This window comes from Anabrus simplex, chromosome 4 (genome assembly GCF_040414725.1).
Source record: "Anabrus simplex isolate iqAnaSimp1 chromosome 4, ASM4041472v1, whole genome shotgun sequence".
NCBI lineage: Eukaryota > Metazoa > Arthropoda > Insecta > Orthoptera > Tettigoniidae > Anabrus > Anabrus simplex.
Genome location: NC_090268.1, coordinates 122,678,836 through 122,699,728, shown reverse-complemented (window position 1 = coordinate 122,699,728; position 20,893 = coordinate 122,678,836). Strand labels below are relative to the sequence as shown.

Genomic DNA, 20,893 nt, shown 5'->3' with positions numbered 1-20,893 from the left:
TGTGTGATGTGATCACTGCCGATTATGAGAATCGGTAAGTCGAATTGATATAGAGACAGTGAAGGGTATTTATCTTCATACATGTACATTGTTCATCGGACTATCTACAAATGGTAGCTTAGTTCTCGCTTTCGTTTTCCCACTGTTTTCATTATTATTATTGATGATTGATGATTGTTGTTTAAAGGGGCCTAACATCTAGGTCATCGGCCCCTAATGGTACGAAATGAGACGAAATGGAATTACATATTAAAAGTCTAAAATTCTCCACTGACCAGAATTCAAAAACGTGAGAATGAAGAATGAATGAATGGATGGATATGGATTTAAAACAATCAGTGGTTGCGACCCGCAATGTCTCACATTCACATAAACAGACGTGACAATATCGTATTACTGACCAAGGGACTACTGCTATAGCATGACACTGAATCGATTATGCGTGCAGTCAAAAGGGGGTCCTAAATCGAAGTTATCGGCCCCTCATAACGGTACTGATTGCTATCAAAATAGAACCATGGTATTTGTTCTGTTGCGGTACTAATCAAAAGTAGCAGAGACTTGCGGCATTCCACACATTATTGTACTACTCAGAGCTTATGAAATTCGACATATAATACAGACCTATGGTTTTCTCACTTTGCGGCGCCATTTACAGGCAACGCAAACCTATGGTGTTCATCACATAAGAGTACTAACCACAGGGACCTCTCCCTATCCCGTGGCGTTCCTCATATAGTGGGTACTAATCATAGGCAAGGCAGAACCATGGTAGCTATCATCCCATGGTCCTGCTCATATGGTGGTACTAATCACAGGTACTGCAAAAGCCGACCGCGCGGTGCTCCTGTGTGCTACTAATCACAAACCAATTTCGTACCCAATGTAGTGGTACTACGCACAAGTAAAAGCAACCCTTGGTGTTCTCCGCGTGGTGGTACTATTCACAAGTAGTTTCATGGTTCTAATACAATCAACCCTTGGTCGCCCCTTTTAGTCGCCTCTCACGACAGGCAGGGGATACCGTGGGTGTATTATTCGTCTGCCTCCCCCACCCACAGGGGGTGTGTGTTTGGTCCGCGAGAGGTATTTTATTTCCCTCAAGTCCGCCGGCAAGCCGGTTAGGACCCCCCTATCCGCCACCTGGGACGCGCCACGTGGGAGTGTCACCTCTCCCCCTGCTACGCCTGCGTAGCAGGTTCGTGGAATTATTATTATTATTGTTGTTGTAAATATGGAGTCTACCAGCAATATTTTATGTGTGTGTTATATGTATAATATTGTATGTTGATGAGGTGCTCGTGCACGGAATTTGTTAAGAATATAGTTAGCTATTTTAGAATCAGTGTTATTGATGAACCTAGGTGCAGTTCCTACCTAATTAGTCGTTTTCAGGAGGTTAGGTAAGGCCTGTAGCAGATGTACCAGTACGCAGCATTATGTACACACCCTGGGATATAAAGTTTATCATGCTCTTATCTAAATTCGAGGGATCCATTCTGGTGAACTCTGGCGCCCATACTACGGACATTTCGGTTAATTATGCTTATTAATTTTATTAAGTTTTTGAGTAATTTTATTTATATATTTTTATTCATGATTTTATTTATTATTATCATCAAAAAGTTACAAGTTACCACTTTTATTATTTGAGAGGAACAACTACTTCCCAGACAATCTGGGCTGTCAAAAGGACAAAGTTCCACGCGAAACAAATTAATCCAAAACTTATTTTAAACAAACAAACAACAACAACTCTAAAGCTACAAAATATTTCGTAAAAACCGAGCGACTGGCTGCGTGCTTTGGGTCAGGTAATTGTCAGCTTGCATTCGGGAGAGAGTGGGTTCTAGGACCTCTGTCACCTGCTCTGAAGGTGGCTTTCCGTGGTCCGATTTTCAGACCAGGCAAAAATGCTTGGGGCTGTACCTTAATTAAGGCCACGGTCGCTTCGTTCCCACTGCTAGTCGTTTCCTATTCCATCGTCGCCACTGACCTAAAACAAATTGTAAAACAAAACAAAAAGTTCGTCACCAGAAAGACATGTACAAAAATGTACTTCACGCATAATTAACAGGTAATACAAATCCTAAAATTAAGCGTTCAAAAGAAGTACCCAGGCAGCACAAGGAGCAACCTATCTATGACGAATGCTGCGGAGCAGGTTCTCTTGTTGTTTATTATTATTAGGGCCTGGATTCATATGCACTAAAAACTCCGAAAATATGCATGCACTAAAAAGGTTGTAAATATGCACAAAAATGCACTAAAATAAAACAAAATGCAGTCACCAGAAGTATTATTTAATTTTAACTCACTGTTAAATTGATAAACATGAAACAATTCCTTGCAAAATGATGCATGGCAGTAGGTTTCAACAGTTTTTCAATGTTTTCAGGAGTTGATGGCACTCTGTTGTTGGCCAGAATTAATTTATACGCTAAAATTGGTCGTTCTGCGTCGACGGACGTAACTGGGCAATACTTCTACACTGGCATTGACTGTTCGCAACATAATTCTGGCAAAGACTTTAGGCATTTTTACAGTTTACTCTGATGAAACACTGCAATAGACGAAGAGCAAGTTAACAGATGAACGCACTTGTTAAGCAAACCTTGGGAAGCTACTGTAAGGAGGAGGAAGGAATGTCAGAGAGAAGGAAATAGCTGTTGCTTACCTGCTTGTATTGCGAGAATGAAACTTTTTTCCTTGATCAGGGAATGCTTTTTATGTTGCCAAGGGATATACAACATACAGAGTTCATTAGATTCTTAATTTCGTTCAGAAATCTTAGATAATTGATCACACATAAGAGAAAATTATGTCTGTATATGCACTAACGCTCAAAATATGCACTAACGTTCAAAATATTCATTTGCATATGCGCATATGCATTTAAAAATAACCCGGGCCCTAATTATTATGATTAAATATATAAATGCGTGTATTAAGGCAATGAATACAAACAATAGAAAATTTTAACTACTAATGCAGCAGAATTTGAAACAAGAATGGATCAGAAAGAATAGTGACGTGGTGGCGCCAAGTCAAGTTAACATAAAAGGTACAGATTATAATACTCACCCTGCAGTAGCGTAGCCAGGATCAACCGATTGGTGTGGGGGTGGGGGTATGGTTACAAACTGAGCTATAGAACAGAATTAAGGTCCTTGTGCGAGTGAGGTGCGCGAATACACGAGTGCCATAAGGACATTGCTATCTACAAGTAAATTATGTTGATATTCAGATTGCAGTACCGGTACGTTACAAAATCCTTACATTGCTATACAGAACAAGAACAATATGATCAAAGTAAATAGTTTTACGGCGAATGGTATGTTCAGATTATTACAATCGAAAATCCAACTTTCGAGGCTTCTTAGAAAATAGATTCAAGATCTGTTGGTTTCACAATTCTCTCTCTATGAATATTCAAAAAAGTCGACTTTCATTTGTCAGTTTCTGTTTATTTTTTAGAAAAAATCCACTGGGGGGTGGGGCGTATCTAACTGCCAGTCCCTCCCCTATGGCTACACCCCTGTCATATGTCACACTCTAAAAAAGCACTAAGCTTAGCTTTATAATTTTCCGTTGTCCACAAATGATATAAAAATAATGATTCGTCTTTACTGAAGTTATAAACAAGCATTAAAATCTCATGTATCGACGTCGTCTCAGATAGAATAATGAAAAAAAAAGCCAACTAAATAGCTAGCCGCTGACGTAAAAATATTGTAGCTAACCATGGTCCTTAATTAATTTCGTGTGGCTATTTCTAGCCTTGTGCAGCCCTTTTAACGCAGACCCTCCGATGAGGGTGGGCGGCATCTGTATGTGTAGGTAACTGCGTGTTATTGTGGTGGAGGATAGTATTATGTGTGGGGTGTGAGTTGCAGGGATGTTGGGGACAGCGCAAACATCCAGCCCCCGGGCCAACAGAATTAACCAATGAAGGTTAAAATCCCCGACTCGGCCGGGAATCGAACCCGGGACCCTCTGAACCGAAGGCCAGTACGCTGACCATTCAGCCAACGAGTGCACACCATGGTCCTGTAAACGCCAGATTTAGCCACAAAACCACTTACTTGGCAACAATGGTCATATTTTGTTCCCGTTGCCCTACCATCGCTGACGATATCTGTACGTCGCTGGGTATGTTCCCGGAGAGCTGAAGAGCGACAGAGTACGTAGTTAGGCGTTCATTTTCTATGCTCAAAGTTGGGAATCGAATAACAGAGCACTCCCTTGACTTTAAAGAATGCTTACATGAGAGAAACTCGTATCGGTAGATTTATTCACACTTTCAAGTATTTTCAGGGCAACATTATGGCATTTCAGCGTCTCTTATAATCTACAACTGAGTTTGATCTGTAAATATTCTTACTGCATACTACACAATTACATTTCTTTCTTTATAATTCTCATGCTCGTGTTTAATGACATTCGCCACTTCTGTTTCAGACTGCCATGGAATCACCAAATGTTCTTCAGGGTATTATTGCTGTGAAATCGGATGTTGCAGAGAAGACCAGAGGTATATACTGTATATGTACATAATATTAGATATTTTAAATATTACCATATACCGTACGGTATCTTGGCGTCAGGAAGTACATCGGGCTGAAAAATCTGGCAGATAATTTCATCTCATCTCATATTCCACACAAGAAAAGGGGACTAGGAATAAACATACATACCATGTACGGTATCTATCTATCTATCTATCTATCTATCTATCTATCTATCTATCTATCTATCTATCTATCTATCTATTCTCCTGCGGGTGGAGATGGTAGGATAATACCCACACTATCCTCTGCCTGTCGTAAGAGTCGCCTAAAAGGGGCCCGACGGAATCTTAAATTGGGAGCGTGGGTTGGCGACCGCGGGGCCATTAGCTGGGTCCCGACATTACATCCACTTACTTGTGCAGGCCGGTAAATCATGAGACATTGATATGTCTCTAAGATCAGCCAACTTTGGGTAATCATAAAATCGGATCATTGCATGACCACTCCAATAATTACAGACGAAAGCTTACCCTATCCCGCAATACATTCTCCATTAAGCAGGTTGCTAAGCGACTAACACTTTCATTACTATTCTGATATCATGTGCTTTTCATCTTTACTAATGTCATTGCATGTAGCCATGTTTGAATACTACCTGTGAAGCCAGAGAGTATACACTTCCTCTGATCATGGAAGAATACTATTTTCTGTTAGATACTCTTTGATTCTCTGACTTTCCCGATCTTCTAAATATTCTCAACAGATGGCAGAAGTTCCTAATAACTTACATGTTGCTTAGAGAAAACAGTCTACGTACGTACATACGGGAAGGTATCAAGTTGACCAGCCTTCTGTATGACCATTAATAAAGCGCAGGGACAAGCTCTTGAAAAAAGTGGGTATCTACTTACCCAAACCATTATTCAGCCACGGCCCATTGTGTATGTTGCATTATATCAGACAAGACCGTTTGAAAATGTGAAGATCCAGATACGACTGAATGGTCGAAGCACAGAGAATATTGTATAGAAAGAAATGTTATGTGATTTTGATCCTTACTAATGTCATTGTCCGCCTCTGCGGTGTATTGCTTAGTGATTAGCTGCCACCCCCGGAGGCCAGGGTTCGATTCCCGGCTCTGCCACGAAATTTGAAAAGTGGTACGAGGGCTGGAACGGGGTCCACTCAGCCTCGGGAGGTCAACTGAGTAGAGGTGGGTTCGATTCCCACCTCAGCTATCCTGAAAGTGGTTTTCCGTGGTTTCCCACTTCTCCAGGCAGATGCCGGGATGGTACCTAACTTAAGGCCACGGCCGCTTCCTTCCCTCTTCCTTGTCTGTCCCTTCCAATATTCCCATCCCCCACCAAGGCCCCTGTTCAGCATAGCAAGTGAGGCCGCCTGGGCGAGGTACTGGTCATTCTCCCCAGTTGTATCCCCCGACCCAATGTCTCACGCTCCAACCCTGGAGGGTAAGCAGGTCAAGAAAGAAAGAAAGAAAGAAAGAAAGAAATGTTATGTGATTTTCATCCTTACTAATGTCATTGCATGTAGCCATGCTTGATTACTGTGGAGCCAGAGAGTAGACACTTCCTCTGATCATGGAAGAATACTATTTCCTGTTAGATACTCTACCGGTATTAAATGTTCATAAAACCATCGAAAAGGGCATGCAAAACAATATGATTGTGACAGGCATATCTAGACGAGTTATCTGACCTATTTGTACGGAATGCTGCGGAACAGCACGGGTTCACTAGTTATTATTCTTATTTATTTCTTCCTTCGTTTCCAACGGCCGTAGTCGTGTTGAAACACCGGATCCCGCGAGATCTCCGAAGTTAAGCAACATTGGGCGTGGTCAAGATTTGGATGGGTTGCCACGCGCTGTTTGTGAGGGGTAAGGGAATGGAGGAGTGGAAAGGAACTGGCCACCCTACCGTACGTAAACTCCGGCTCAGGCACACCTCTGCGGAGGTTCGGACCTGCCTTCGGGCAGTATACACCCCCCTTCCTTCGTTAGGGTCATCTATGGACCACGTGACAATTTCAATGCTTCATCCTTTGTTGCTCCTTCTTCTTCCTCCTTCATCTGCTCACTATGCCTCCTTTTCCTCAACTCGGACCATTTTGAGCCCGTTTTCTTTCCCTCCTGACCCTGGAATCCTTCCATTTTTAACACTTTCTATCTAAATCTCTCTCTCTCTCTCTCTCTCTCTCTCTCTGTCGCTCCTTCTTCCCTTATGTTGCTTCTTTCCAAATCTTTCTAGACTTCATGAATCCAGGTTGTAGTTGACTTCTAGTTCCAAAAATATTTAGAGATCTGTTTGGTTAACCTGCTGTCATCCATTCTGTATATACTTCCAAAAAATATAAATCCCTCTTCCACATTGTATCTGTTATGTTTTCTATGTTCCGGTATATTTCATCATTACTTCCTGATTCCCAGATTTCTGTAGTTCTTAGTGGAACGAATATTTTTCGTATCCGGTAATTTTTCTTTCCAGAACTTCTAATTAATTCACCTTGTAAGTCAGTACAGACATTCACTCCCGTATTGGTATTCCGGTTTGATTACTGTGTTGGAGTGTTGTATTTTGAGGTTTTCAGTTAAACCTTTTTATTTTATTTTTATGGATATTCCTAGTTATACAGTATGCTCTTTTCATCTTGTGTATCCTTTTTTCTACTGTGTATTTTTCCTAACCATTTTCTTGAATTGTTTTTCCAAAATAATTGAATTTCTTTACCTTCCTTATTCGACCAATTTCTGTTATTAGAAATCCTGGAGCATTTTTTATATTTGTCACAAATTTTTTTTCTCTTCAGAAATTCTTAAACCTGTTTTGTTAGGTATTTCTTTCAAGAGATTGTCTTGGATTGCTGAATTTTTCACGTTTTCTAAAAGTATGCTAGACAATTTATTTCAATACCTCTGTTCTTTCTTACCAGTCTTATTAGTGATAGCTTGTGTTCTTTCAGTTCTTTAATTCCGAATTCTTACTACTTTCTCCAGGATGAAATTGAATAGGAGTGGAGATAAACCATCACCTTACCTTACACCTATATTTATTCTGAATAGTTTAGATACTTCACCCATAAATTTTTACTTTTGATATGGTGTCTGTGAGGATTTCACGGATTATTTATGCCGATTTGGTTTTAACTCCGAACTCTCGGGTTATTTTATCTAGAGTTTCCCTATCAACAGAGTCGAAAGCCCTTTTAAAGTCTACCGGGCGAGTTGGCCGAGCGCGTAGAGGCGCGCGGCTGTGAGCTTGCATCCGGGAGATAGTAGGTTCGAATCCCACTATCGGCAGCCCTGAAGATGGTTTTCCGTGGTTTCCCATTTTCACACAAGGCAAATGCTGGGGCTGTACCTTAATTAAGGCCACGGCCGCTTCCTTCCAACTCCTAGGCCTTTCCTATCCCATCGTCGCCATAAGACCTATCTGTGTCGGTGCGACGTAAAGCCCCTAGCAAGAAGAAGGCTTTTAAAGTCTATAAATGTTACTACTATGTCTTTGGAGTTCATTAATCTGTGGCGGATTATGGACTTCACGTTGAATATCCGTTCTGAGCTAGATGTGCCCTTTCTAAACCCACTCTGATATTCACCCAAATGACTGTCAAGAGTTGCTTCTACCCTGTTCGGTAATATTGTTGATAATATCTTATAAGCCACTGGCAAAAGGAAAATACCTCCATAGTTGTTGACATCTTGCTTGTTACCCTTCTTATGTAAAGGATATATTATTATTATTATTATTATTATTATTATTATTATTATTATTATTATTATTATTATTATTATTATTATTGTTGTTATTATTATTATTATTGTTACCGTGGTTGGTGGATCAGCAGAGGTGAAGGAAGGTGCCGGGATGAATGGGACTAACTACAGAGACAAAGTTAATTTAAAATTTTAACAAAGGTTATTTTTTTCTCTTTTAAAAAACAAGTAACAAAGTCACAGATACCAGTAGCAGAAGACAAGTCTAGTTGAGACAAGATTGGTGGAATAAACAGAACTTGGGTTTCAATTCCTCGCTTAACAATTCCTGAGCTACCCAATTAGCTTTACAAAGATCACCATATTATGCAAGGGCAGAACACCCCTTAATACATGGAGCACTTGCTCCCAATTTTTTAACATAAAGCCTCCCAGAGGCACTTTTACTACGCTTGAAAAGAGCGGACACGCTCTCAGTTTTTCCAAGCCTATTCAAGGCAACACCAAAATATCTTACACTTCTCGGCCTTCCATGGCCCAGCTTACAAAATTGAAACAGGGGTATCTTGTACCCAACCTATAGGGCCTTCGTGTAAAAGAAATAACAGTTAAATAACTGGCCCGAACACAAAATGAAAGGAGGCGAATACCTGCACTCCTCGATGTGACTTCTTAAAACCTAACGGGCACTAGGCCGATGAAACAGGGGCTATTCCAAAACTATGGAGGTGACTCGTATAATGAGGAAATTTAAAACATTACGGAAGGGAGAAAATTAGTTACAAAACGTAGTCACCTCAAACCAAAATGAAGGAGAGCTCGAGGGGGTAAATCACTCTCTATACCCGAATTACAGATTTTATGAGATTTTCACATTAGCCGGCAGAACTTACATTTTAGAGAAGTTGGTTACATATTAAAGTTTCGGACCCTTCCCTCAGGTTAAACTGCGGAGCTAGCAAGAATTAAAGATGTTAAACGGCCATTACCTTGCTGAAGAACAGCTGCCTGATGAAAGAGGCACTTCCCGCCTCCTGCTTCACATCCACACACTTAGTTAAATGTTGATCAAGTGGCCAAGAGCCGTGAAAATCCGCAGTTCATAAACCCTCGGGAAAAGTTCGAGACCTTTCATGAATAATCAAGACACACCCACAGAATTTTATTGGAGGATACAAAGTTAACATTCAAAAACGAAGAAGAAGCCTGTGATAGGCTGAAAATTAATTACAGAAATTAGGGATTGGCTGAATTCAAAACTGGCGGAAAGAAAAGGTCAATATTGCCAACCCAAAAATTAATGAACGTAATTTAGTAAAGAACAAACTTATGAATACAAAATTTCTTCAAAACAGGTTCCTTCACCTCGCACCAGGGTGCATGATCATAGTTTTTTAGCAGAGGCATCTATGAGAGAATGTCCACATTTCTTGATGAACGGAAAACAAAAACAAGTTGAAATTCACACAGTACTGGCAACTTCATAATCACAAAATTACGGTAGTGACATCTTCAGAGGAAACGTTTAAATAGGTCTAGTTTCAAGTTCAGTGATTCTCCTGTAGAGGAGTTTTAATTGGCGCAAGATTTAAATGTGCGGCGTAGAGGTGTACCTCACGGTACAATTATTATTATTATTATTATTATTATTATTATTATTATTATTATTATTATTATTATTATTATTATTATTTTTATTATTATTATTATTATTATTATTATTATTATTATTATTATTATTATTATTATTATTATTATTAGCACTGCCAGTTATTACTGATCGGCATATTTTCTACAGTCTGAGGAAATGTTACTGAAGTTCACGTAACTTAGACTCTAATTCTTTACTTTTCAGTATTGGAACCATAATTGGATTGGTTTTCGGTGTGGCTGTCGCTATCATGATGGTCATACTGATTTGCTGCTGTTGCTCCTCGTGCTGTCTCTATCAGGAGTGCTCCAAAATCCGAAAACGAAATGAAATTCGCATCAGATCTGACCGTAAGTTTAATCTTAATAAGTATCACTTCGTGAAAAAGTGTAGATAATTAGCACAGGTCGGGGGCCTTCTTTCGCACTAAATAGTCTAAAACTTGAAATTAAAATAGAAATATAAATAATAAATTTAAAATAAACACTACAAAACAGTCACCCAGCCACAAATTACATATGCAAATGAAACATTATTCAAACCAACAAACACAGTTGCAATAGATAGAGTAGTCAAGTTAGAAAGGAGAAGAGTGAGGACCTGTTTAAATAAACATTACCAAGTAAACGGAGTCTGGAGACTAGCTTCCAATGAGACAGTTTATAAAGAAATAGAACCTGTGACTAGCACAATGAAAAAGAAACGAATATCATTCTTACGCCATCTAATACGGTCACCAGAAAATAGAATCAGTAGGAAAATTAACAGAAAAATTATGGAAGAGTATGTGTAAGAATAATATTAGATGGATCACAGAACTTAACGAAGACATGAGAGAGTTGCATATTACAATAGAAGATTTAAAATACAAAACCAATACACTCAAAATATTAAAAGAAAAACACACTAGACTACAGACAAAAATCAACAAGCAGAGAATAGGAAGAGTGATTCCAGAAGCAGAAAGAAAATTACGTTCAGAAAGGATGAAACAGTACTGGGCTGACAAAAAGAAGAAAAACCTCCATAAACCTGACTAAGTAGTTCTATGTTGGCTAAAAAAAATTAAAAATTTGAAATACACAACGAAATATACAAACAATAGATTTCTTTTCAGGTTATTTGTGTACGAAGCCTGTTTTTTAAATAAGGCCCGTTTGTCAATAGAAACAAAAGTAATAATGATATTGCCAAAACCTTTTTATTATGTCCTCTTTACACATCAAACTATTACTCTACATAGTTACCGTGTTTGTTTCAACATTTATCATAGCGTTCCACCAATTTTATAATATGATGATAATGATGATTGTTGTTGCTGTTGTTTAAAGGGACCTAACAGCTAGGTCATTGGCATCTAATTGTACGTGGTGCAACGAAATGACACAATAGTTAAAACTTCAAAATGTATCCAGTGACTAGAATCTAAAACGAGTGATGATGAAAAAATAACCATGAATCTGAATCTGTCAGTGGATCCGATTCACAATTCCTTATTTTCAGAGATGATGCTTGTTGTCCAAAGGGGTCCATAATCCAGATCACCGGCCCTTCACAATAGCAATCATAGGTAAAGCAGAACCATTGTGTTTCTCCTGTAGTGGTACTAATCACAGGTAATGTACACTGAGTGGCCGAAAGTCACAGGAAAGGGTGTCCCATTAGAAAATGTGCCGTGTATGACCCGTGAGCGTTGTGGCTAGCTGCGGTGTAGCTGAGCAGTCTGTCACAGACGCCAGTGTCGTGAAGGTGGCAACAGGTCGCGAGTTAACCGACTTTGAACGTGGGATGATCATCGGCGCACGGCGCGTGAGTCATAGCATTGAGGAGATTACACGCGAATTCGGGTTTCCGAGGTCAACAGTGTCGAGGGTGGATCTTCAATATCGCAGAGAGAATGTTACCACCCGCGTAAACCGCTGCATGGCTGTTCAAAGAACGGATATCACGTCGCCTTCACACAACCATACTGGGCGCTCGACGGGCTACTGTGAGTGAGGTCACCACCCAGTTAAACGTTGGGAGTCAGGAACCCATTTCTACCAGGACTGTAAGGAGGCAACTGCACCGCATAGGCTTCACCAGCCGATAACCAAACTCGTGTCCCTTTGCTGACACCTCGACACAGAGCTCAACGACGTGCATGGGCCCACGAACATCGGCAATGGACCATGGGACATTGGCGGCGTGTGGTATTGTCCGATGAATCGCGATTCCAGTTGTATCGAGCTGATGGGCGGGTGGAAGTGTGGTGCATGCCCCATGAAGTTATGGATTCTGTGTGTGTCAACAAGGTTGTGTCCAGGCGGGAGGTGGCTCAGTTCTGGGGCCTGTTCCATAAAAGTATGGTCTTGTACATTACAAGTAAATTCTCTAGTAACTTGTACAAATACCAAAGTTTCTGTTCCACAAAAGAATTTTCTACAGTTGTACTTTACTACTCCATACTTACAAATTACTAGTGAATTTTTATAGGCGTGTTCCACAAAAGTACTAGTACTTGTAACTTACTAGCGAACTGAGAAGAATTCTCTACCAGTGAAAGGACAATAATATATAAATGTACTAGTGCTATTTAAATACGCTTATTTTGGATACATTTTGATAAATATGTGGTCTAGCAGTAGTGATAGTGATGGTGATGAAAATGAAAACTATCGTCTGTACAGGGAAAGAATAAACTTCCAGTTTAACACTGTATTTGAATACAATGAACGTTTTAGGTTAAGCACAATATAGTGGAAGAACTTTTGATAGATATTAGCCATAGCTTAAAATATCCTACGAACAGAAATAAATCTCTCTCTGCTAAACAACATTTACTAACAACATTACATTGGCTAGGAAATGGTGGTCAGTACCATGGTACTGCAGATATGCTTGGGAGGGCAAAATCTTCGGTCTGTGGTAGCTGCAATAAATGATATAAAATTTCCTCAAATTGTTTGTTGGCCTGAAAATACTGAAAAAAACATATTCCAAGAAGGACATTCCTGGAATCATTAATGAGCAGAATATCTCTTACGTACGTCCAACTTTTCCCCTCAAAAGCTCCATGAGCTTTTCCCAAGTCAAATATTTCCATCCAACCATTTATTTTGTCTTGTTTTTTCAGACTCTCGCTGAATCCACCGAAAGGAATATCTTTCCTACCTTCTATTTCCTTCAAAATGAATAACTTTGTTTCTCTTGACATCATTTTAACAATTCATGCAGAGTTTGCAATTTCGTAACAATTAAGTTTGGCAGCCGAATATCGTTATTAGCGGCATCTGATTCCTAATGACAGACCAAGGTAGGTATGTTAGACTCTCGTAGAACATACGCGAGGATCGCGGAAGAACAGAATGGGTGATAATAACGGAGTAATTTCCTATCATCAAAGAAATAAACTGAAAAATAACATCGTAGCATTAAAAAAATCACAGGAATATTAGTTCTTTCAATCTTTGCTGCATAAGTTACAGTAAAATACGATATTACGATAAATGAGGCAAGCATAACCTAATTCAACGAATGGAATACGAAGATAAACAGCTGATTCATGCTATGACGTAGTATGTTTATTGATATGTCGTCACTTGTAAAACTTGTAACAATTCACTGGTAATATACAAGAGACTATCAATCTTTTGTGGAACAGAAATGTACAACTCCATACAGTACAAGAACCCACACTAGTAACTTGTAATGTACAAGACCATACTTTTGTGGAATAGGCCCCTGGTCTGGGTGGCGTTCTCATGGTCGCAATTAGACCCATTTTCCGGTTGCAGGGAGCGCTGACAGGTGCACATTATGTGGCCATTCTTTCAGACCATCTGCATCCCTGGCCCTAGAGTTCTCTGATGCTGATGTCATGTTTCAATAGGACAATGCGCCATGTCACCGCTCTGTGGTATCACGCAGGTGGTTGGAGGAACACTACAGAGAAGTTACGACCACGGATTGGCCCTCCAGATCCCCCAATCTTAATCCAATCGAGCATTTATGGGATGCTGTCGATGCTCTTGTAGGCTTCGAGTCGGGGGTTTACTCAAGTCATAGGAATCAGGATATTCGAGGTCTCATTTTTGCGGATGACATCCTTCTGCTTAGATAGACTCCCACTAGCATGCAGGGAAGTATAAATGAAGTGGTAAATTACTGTAAAGAGTTGAATTAAAAATGAATGTACGGAATACCAAGAAAGGGTATACATTTTCAAAGAATGAAAAATAGTGGATGGGTGGGACTAGATTAGAAGTTGTCAAGAAAGTAGAGTATTTGGGTATGATACTGTATTAAGTGGAGATGGAAAATGGTCACAACAAATAAAGAGAGCTAAACTAAAGGGTATGAGTTCACTGACAGCTATTAATATTTCGGATAAAAAGATGCCCAACGCTGACTACAGAGTGTATAAAAATGTTTTTAATGCATTAGTTAATTTTTTTTTGCTAGGGGCTTTACGTTGCGCCGACACAGGTAGGTCTTATGGCGACGATGGGATAGGAAATGCCTAGGAGTTGGAAGGAAGCGGCCGTGGCCTTAATTAAGGTACAGCCCCAGCATTTGCCTGGTGTGAAAATGGGAAGCCACGGAAAACCATTTTCAGTGCTGCCTATAGTGGGATTCGAACCTACTATCTCCCGGATGCAAGCTCACAGCCGCGCGCCTCTACGCGCACGGCCAACTCACCCGGTTTAGTTAAATCTAGGGTGTTGTATGGAGCAGAAATCTGGTGAGTTGAAGGGAAAGTTTATTCACTGCATGAAATTACGAGTAGATTTGCTAAAATAATTATGGGACTTCCCAGTTGTACAGCTAACTGTGAAGTGAGAATAATATGCAGTGATATAAGTCTGCAGGCATATATCGCTAAAAAGATAATCAAATATTGGCTGAGATTTACGTTGATATCAGGTGATGAAGTGTTACAGATAGCCTACCAACACCAAAGGAAATACGAAAACCAAGGATCCTGGGTGGATGGGGTACGGAACATTTTGGAAACGATAGGAGTGGGATACTACTGGGAAACGGATTGCATAGAGCAGCTAAGAATATGCAAAAAAAAAAAAAGTTCTAAGCGTTAATGAAGTTGAAAAGCAACAAATTGCTTCATAGTGAAAAAATAAGAGGTCACTAGAGGAATATTTTAATACAATTGGGAGAATGAGAATAAATATACAAACAAAGAAATGAGGGGCATAATATGGTGGTTAATGGGGGTACACAAAAATAAAACAGACAAAATAGAGATGAAAATGAATTTTTACTATGTTCTGAAGAAATGGGGAGAGCACACTTTATAAAAGATTGTTTAGAGACAAGGGAAACAAGAGAGAAATTTATAGATGAGGAAGATAAGAGAAAAAATGGTAACGAAAATCAGCTGTATACGATTGTAAATTTATTGAACAGAGAGTGGATGGACCCAGGAAGAACTGCAAAATTATTAATCTTTTTTAGTGAATTGTGGAGTAGTAAATTAGTGGAAGGAAAATAATTGATGCATGCTAGGTAGAAACAGAAGTGTGCCTAAGGCAACCTAGAAAATACGAGGGCGAATCAAAAAGTAAGTTACACATCCAAGTTATGGCCATTTTTGAAACCACCTACACATAGGCAACACAGCTATTAAAATATACAATGTAAGTTCACTTTTCCACATAGTCCCCAAGAGACTGTAAACATTTCTCGGAACGGTCAACCAAATTTTCGATTCTGGATGCGTAGAAATCACCTCCAGCGCTATGCAACTACCTGGGGACAGCTGCTTTCACCTCCTCATCGTTTCGGAATCGTTGTCCACCTAGATCCTTTCTTCAGCTTACCAAATACAGTCATGATAATCGCATGGCGCTAAGTCTGGACTGTATGGAGGATGTTGCTATACCTCCCACTTGAATCGCTGCAGCCGTTCGGACGTTTGGCGGGCCGTGTGAGGTGTTGCGTTGTCGTGCAACAAAATCACACCGGCGATCAATTTTCCCCGCCCGTCTTCTTTAATTGCCTTACGCAACCGGTTCAACGTTTGGCAATACAAAGCCGAGTTGATTGTCGTTCTTTTCGGCATAAATTCCACGTGCACCACACCCTCCATGTCAAAGAACACTGCCGCCATTACCTTTCCTGCTGAATGTTGGACCTTGGCCTTCTTTCGTGATGGTGGTGATGTGGTGTGCGCTCATTCCATCGATGTTCTCTTTGTTTTGGGGGTGAAGCGGTGGACCCACGTTTCATCCCCTGTGTGATGATTCACCGCAAAAACTCGTTGCCCTCCACAGAACACCGTTGCAAAAATGCCAGTGACGATTGAAGACGTTGTCCCTTGTGAACATTGGTGAGCAAACGTGGGACCCATCTCTGACACATTTTACGAAATTCAAAGTGCTGATGAACAACTGAGAACACACTGCCATACAAAATGTTCAGCAAGCTGGCAATTTTTTGCAGTGTTATGCGCCGATTCTCTCTAATGATCCGATCCACAGAGTCAACATTTGCAACGGTACTGGACGTTGCGAGCCTGCCTTCGCGATATTCGTCCGTGAGATCCGTGCGTCCGGCGTCAAATTGCTTACATCACTTTACAATACCTATGCGTGAAATTGCACGCTCACCATATACAGCAGTGAGTTCACGATGAATGTCCGTGCAACTGAACCGTTTAGCCCATAGAGATCTGATCGTTGCACGCACCTCCAATTTGGAGTGTACATCCAGTTGACGCGCCATTGATCCTAGGCCGCTCTGTACACACAACACGACGGGATACCACACCAACCTTCCTATCGGACGTGTCAGCAGTTACTGTAGCTTGCTCCGCATTGGCCACGGTCACGACACACAGAGTGCTCTTGCGGCGAGCTAGTGTAACTTACTTTTTGATTCGCCCTCGAATAACTCCGTTGAAATCTAGGTCAGTTAGGCACGTAGATTATAGTAATAGCATATAATTAATTTATCGTCGTAGTTCTATTAAGGTCGATTCACACATTTCCGGAACGTGACGGCGCTTTCCGTGATGTGACGGCATCTTCCGTGAAAATAAAATATCGTCGCCATGTAAACGAAGGGATGAGTTCCATCACTTCCGTTGACGTTATTCGCCGTGACCTTCAGTGCTTCTCCGTGATCCGTGCCGGCAGTCCGTATTTCTCTCTTCTCGCCTTCCTGCTTCTCTGCTTTCTTCGAGTACTGAGGTTATCTGTGTACGTTTGAACTGTTCTTTACCTCCCAAAATGAAGGACGAACTGCTGATTGAATTAGTGAAGGCACACTCTTTTCAATATAATTTAGCTGATTCGAAATATATGGATAGTGGTTTGAAGAAGCGTGTATGGGACGAAATTGGCATGTAAATGGAAGCTGAAGGTAGGTAACTAACATTTTTTTGCTTTTAAGGTAAAGAAAATCATACTGTCTGTACATAAGCACCGACTTTGGCGCGGCAAGGCACTTTCTGCCCCCAACCTACAAAGTCAGGGGTATTAAAAATTAATAAACAATTTCATTTATTTAATATTTCAAGTAATTATTATTTAATTTTTCAAGTGATTATTGTTTAATTTTTCAAGTAATTGACAGCAAATGTAGTGTATCCGTGAAATTTTACTTCGTCGTCCGTCAAGTACTTATATAGAGTAGAAAAGTCTCCTTCCTTACCCCTGCGTTTCCATATAATTTAGGATGAACCCACTGTTTCTTCCTCACTTTCTCCTCTTCATTCAAAATTATAGCTATCATTAACAGTTCATCATCACTAATTAAAAAAAACTCATCACGGAACACTTCACACTTGATTGCCGATTTATAACTGTACGGAACTGCACGGAACTTAAGTGTGAGAACAGACGTACAATATTCATGTCGGAAAGGACGGATACGGACACGGAGAGCGCCGTCACGTCCCGGAGATGTGTGAATCGACCTTTAGTCTGCATGTGTTTTGTTTTTCTTTAGATAGTCAATATTAACACTCGTCTGACTCTTTGGCTGAATGGTCAGCGTTGAGGCCTTCGGTTCAGAGGGTCCCGAGTTCGATTCCTGGCCGGGTCGAGGATTTTAATTACCTCTGATTAATTATTCTGGCCCGGGGACTGGGTGTTTGTGTTTGTCCCAACAATCTCCTCTTCATATTCAAACAGCACACTACACTACCAACCACCACAGATCACGCAATAGTGATTTCATTCCTCCATATAGGGTTGGCATCAGGAAGGGCATCGGGCTGTAAAACAGGGCCAAATCTACATGTGCGACACGGTTCACACCCGCGACCCCACAGGTGTGGGAAAAGCGGTAGAAAAAGAAGAATAAGTCAATATTAATATTCATTTCAGGCGTCGGACATGGAATGGAGGGATTGAGGATGACTACTGTGGTAACCTCTTTGGGGGCTCATGTTTCCTGGGTATCTGATGAACAAACGTTTCATTTCTTACAACAATGTTTCTAACACGCTTTTCAGGCTATTCTTTCTCTGTTCAATTTCTAAATCACGTACAAATGTTAAATTGTGATTCATGATGTTTTACGGACAATTTATACTTTATTTGTGTTTTTACTGCACGTTTTTCGGTTATGCTATATTCCGTTTTATAAACTGCAGATCGAATTAAGATTAAAATAATCAATACCCTCTCCCGGATCTATGGTTTCTGAGATTATGGGAGATGGGTATTATCTTAAATCTCCTGCTAACACTATGATTGTGAGTTTTCTATAACCCATCAGCAACGGGTAGTACAGATAGCCTTATATATGTGAATAATAAAGAATACTGCGGTTATGAATGTGACGTTGAATTTTATTTAGCGAATATCATAGGGATATACAAAATTATCCATACGTAGCTTTTATGACCATCCATTGATACCAAAATTTACAATTGAAGCTCTTCACAGCAACTGAGCATGCGTCATTTTGTCGATTCATCGCACATTTCTTCTCTCTTGTCAGATAGTGAGTAGAACTTCTCCTACGGCCATTTGTCGCATCTGTAGTGTATGATAAATCCACGAAGAACAGCAGCAACAACAACTAGAGTAGAGAAAAATATTGAAGAAACATTTTACACAACACCTTTCAGCAGATCTGCCTGGAAGCTATCAAAGAAAGGTATTTTGATATCTGTCTTAATTGTGAAGGTGGTTTACGCCCTTATCCGTAGAGATGATCTAGAAATTCAGAGTTGTATTTTCTTTTTTGCCCCCAGAATGTTTTCGAACGCCAATTTGGAAGTTAGGAGGAAGCTGGAAGACACCAACGGTCTCGCAGCCAAAGGAAGTAGGTTATGAAAAACCCAAACCAAACCCCATGGTACTACAGCCCTTGAAGGGCCTTGACCTACCAAGCGACCGCTGCTCATCCTGAAGGACTGCAGAATACGAGGTGTCGTGTGGTCAGCACGACGAATCCTCCCGGCCGTTATTCTTGGCTTTCTATACCGGGGCCGCCATCTCACTGTCAGATAGCTGCTCAATTCTAATCACGTAGGCTTAGTGGACCTCGAACCAGTCCTCAAGTCCAGGTAAAAATCCCTAACCTGGCCGGGAATCGAACCCGGGGCCTCCGGGTAAGAGGCAGGCACGCTACCCTTACACCACGAGGCAGCCAGTAGGTTATGAACACATAACCAATCAACCAAGGAGAATTCACTCAATCTTGACCTAATAGCAATAGCGGCTACCATTCAGAGAGTGGAGGGCGGGTGCTCTTTGTCTCCTTTCGGACGCGCACCATACTCAACACGTACTTGCTGATGCCTCCGAGGCTTGAGTCGTCCCCGCCACTCGGTCGCAGACTGATCCTCAAAACAGATCAACAGTCCCTGACCTAGTCTGAAGTTCGGCTGTCATCCCAAGGACACCACCAAATGCGTTGAGGGTGTCTTGCTTCCTTGACCTAACGCAGGAAGCTTTCGTAGAGGTACTCCCCGCCATCACCCGTGGCGACCATCCAGTAAGTCGATGCGCTTTGTCGCCCCCGGAATCCTTTCGGACGCGCACCTCATCCCACGTGTTTGCTAATATCCCCGAAGTTTCAGTCGTTTCCGACACTCGGGACTGAATCCCCAAACAGAAAAAAACCCTGTTCTTAGGAGCAGTGACCTCGTGTCGAGTTCGGCTGTCACCCCGACGATATTAACAAGTAGAGTGAGGGAGTACCAGCTGCGATCGCAGCAGGCTTCCCCGTAGTGATGGCCCCTCCCCGCCATCACCCGTGGCAACCATCCAGAGAGTCAGCACGCTTGATCGCCCCCGGAATCCTTACGGACGCGTGCTGGGTGAACGGGGAATAGCGACAACTTTTCTTAGTCTTCTTATATTAACTGAATACGGACTGCACAGTAAGCGACCTGTTCAACAATAGTATGTTTCATTCGTGTCTTGGTGTTGACTCTACACCGAATGTGTTGTGACTATAGAGCAGAATGAAGGCTTCTTCCAATCACATTATTTCCTACCAGATCTTAAAATTATGTTACACTAAGGAATAAGGTCGTAAGAAAAAAAGATCTGAGTTTCTCTCGTATATTATATTGTTTCCTGCCGGAGGATTGTTGAATTGGGCTGTGAAACTCTTGCTCTCGCATTCTATTCTTTGTATATCAGATACTGCAGTAGTGTTACTACCTCAATCCTGTAGATGGTGCATCACACTCAATGAACAGTGAGTACTATGTATCGCATGTATTACAAGCTGCCATTTCCTCATACATTAATACGTTTTTGTGGCAATAATTTTGTGCGTTTCCTTAGAAACAAGTTCGACATATCAAGCTTCCAAAAACTGAACCGTAATATTATTTCCTGTTATTCAGAGCACTTCTTTCGTGATATACAGGCCGTATCGAGGCTTTCAGGTGGTGATTGTTGGTGATTATTGTTTTAAGAGGAAGTACAACTAGGCAACCATCCTCTATATAACGCTAATCAGAGAGAAAGTATGGAAGGGGTCCGACACTTCGAAAAATGAAGGTATCGGCCAAACGAAGACAAGGGCCAC

The 20,893-nt window shown here is 40.9% G+C and overlaps 1 protein-coding gene across 1 annotated transcript in view; it reads left to right on the top strand.

Annotated features, from left to right (window-relative positions):
• Nucleotides 1–20,893, top strand: part of LOC136871690 (uncharacterized) — a 41,545-nt gene that overhangs the window by 5,046 nt on the left and 15,606 nt on the right. Inside the window, exons 2-3 of the mRNA XM_067145199.2 lie at nt 4,462–4,534; nt 10,100–10,245. Of these exons, the coding sequence (XP_067001300.2) occupies nt 4,462–4,534; nt 10,100–10,245 (219 nt within the window). The remainder of the gene's footprint in view (nt 1–4,461; nt 4,535–10,099; nt 10,246–20,893) is intronic.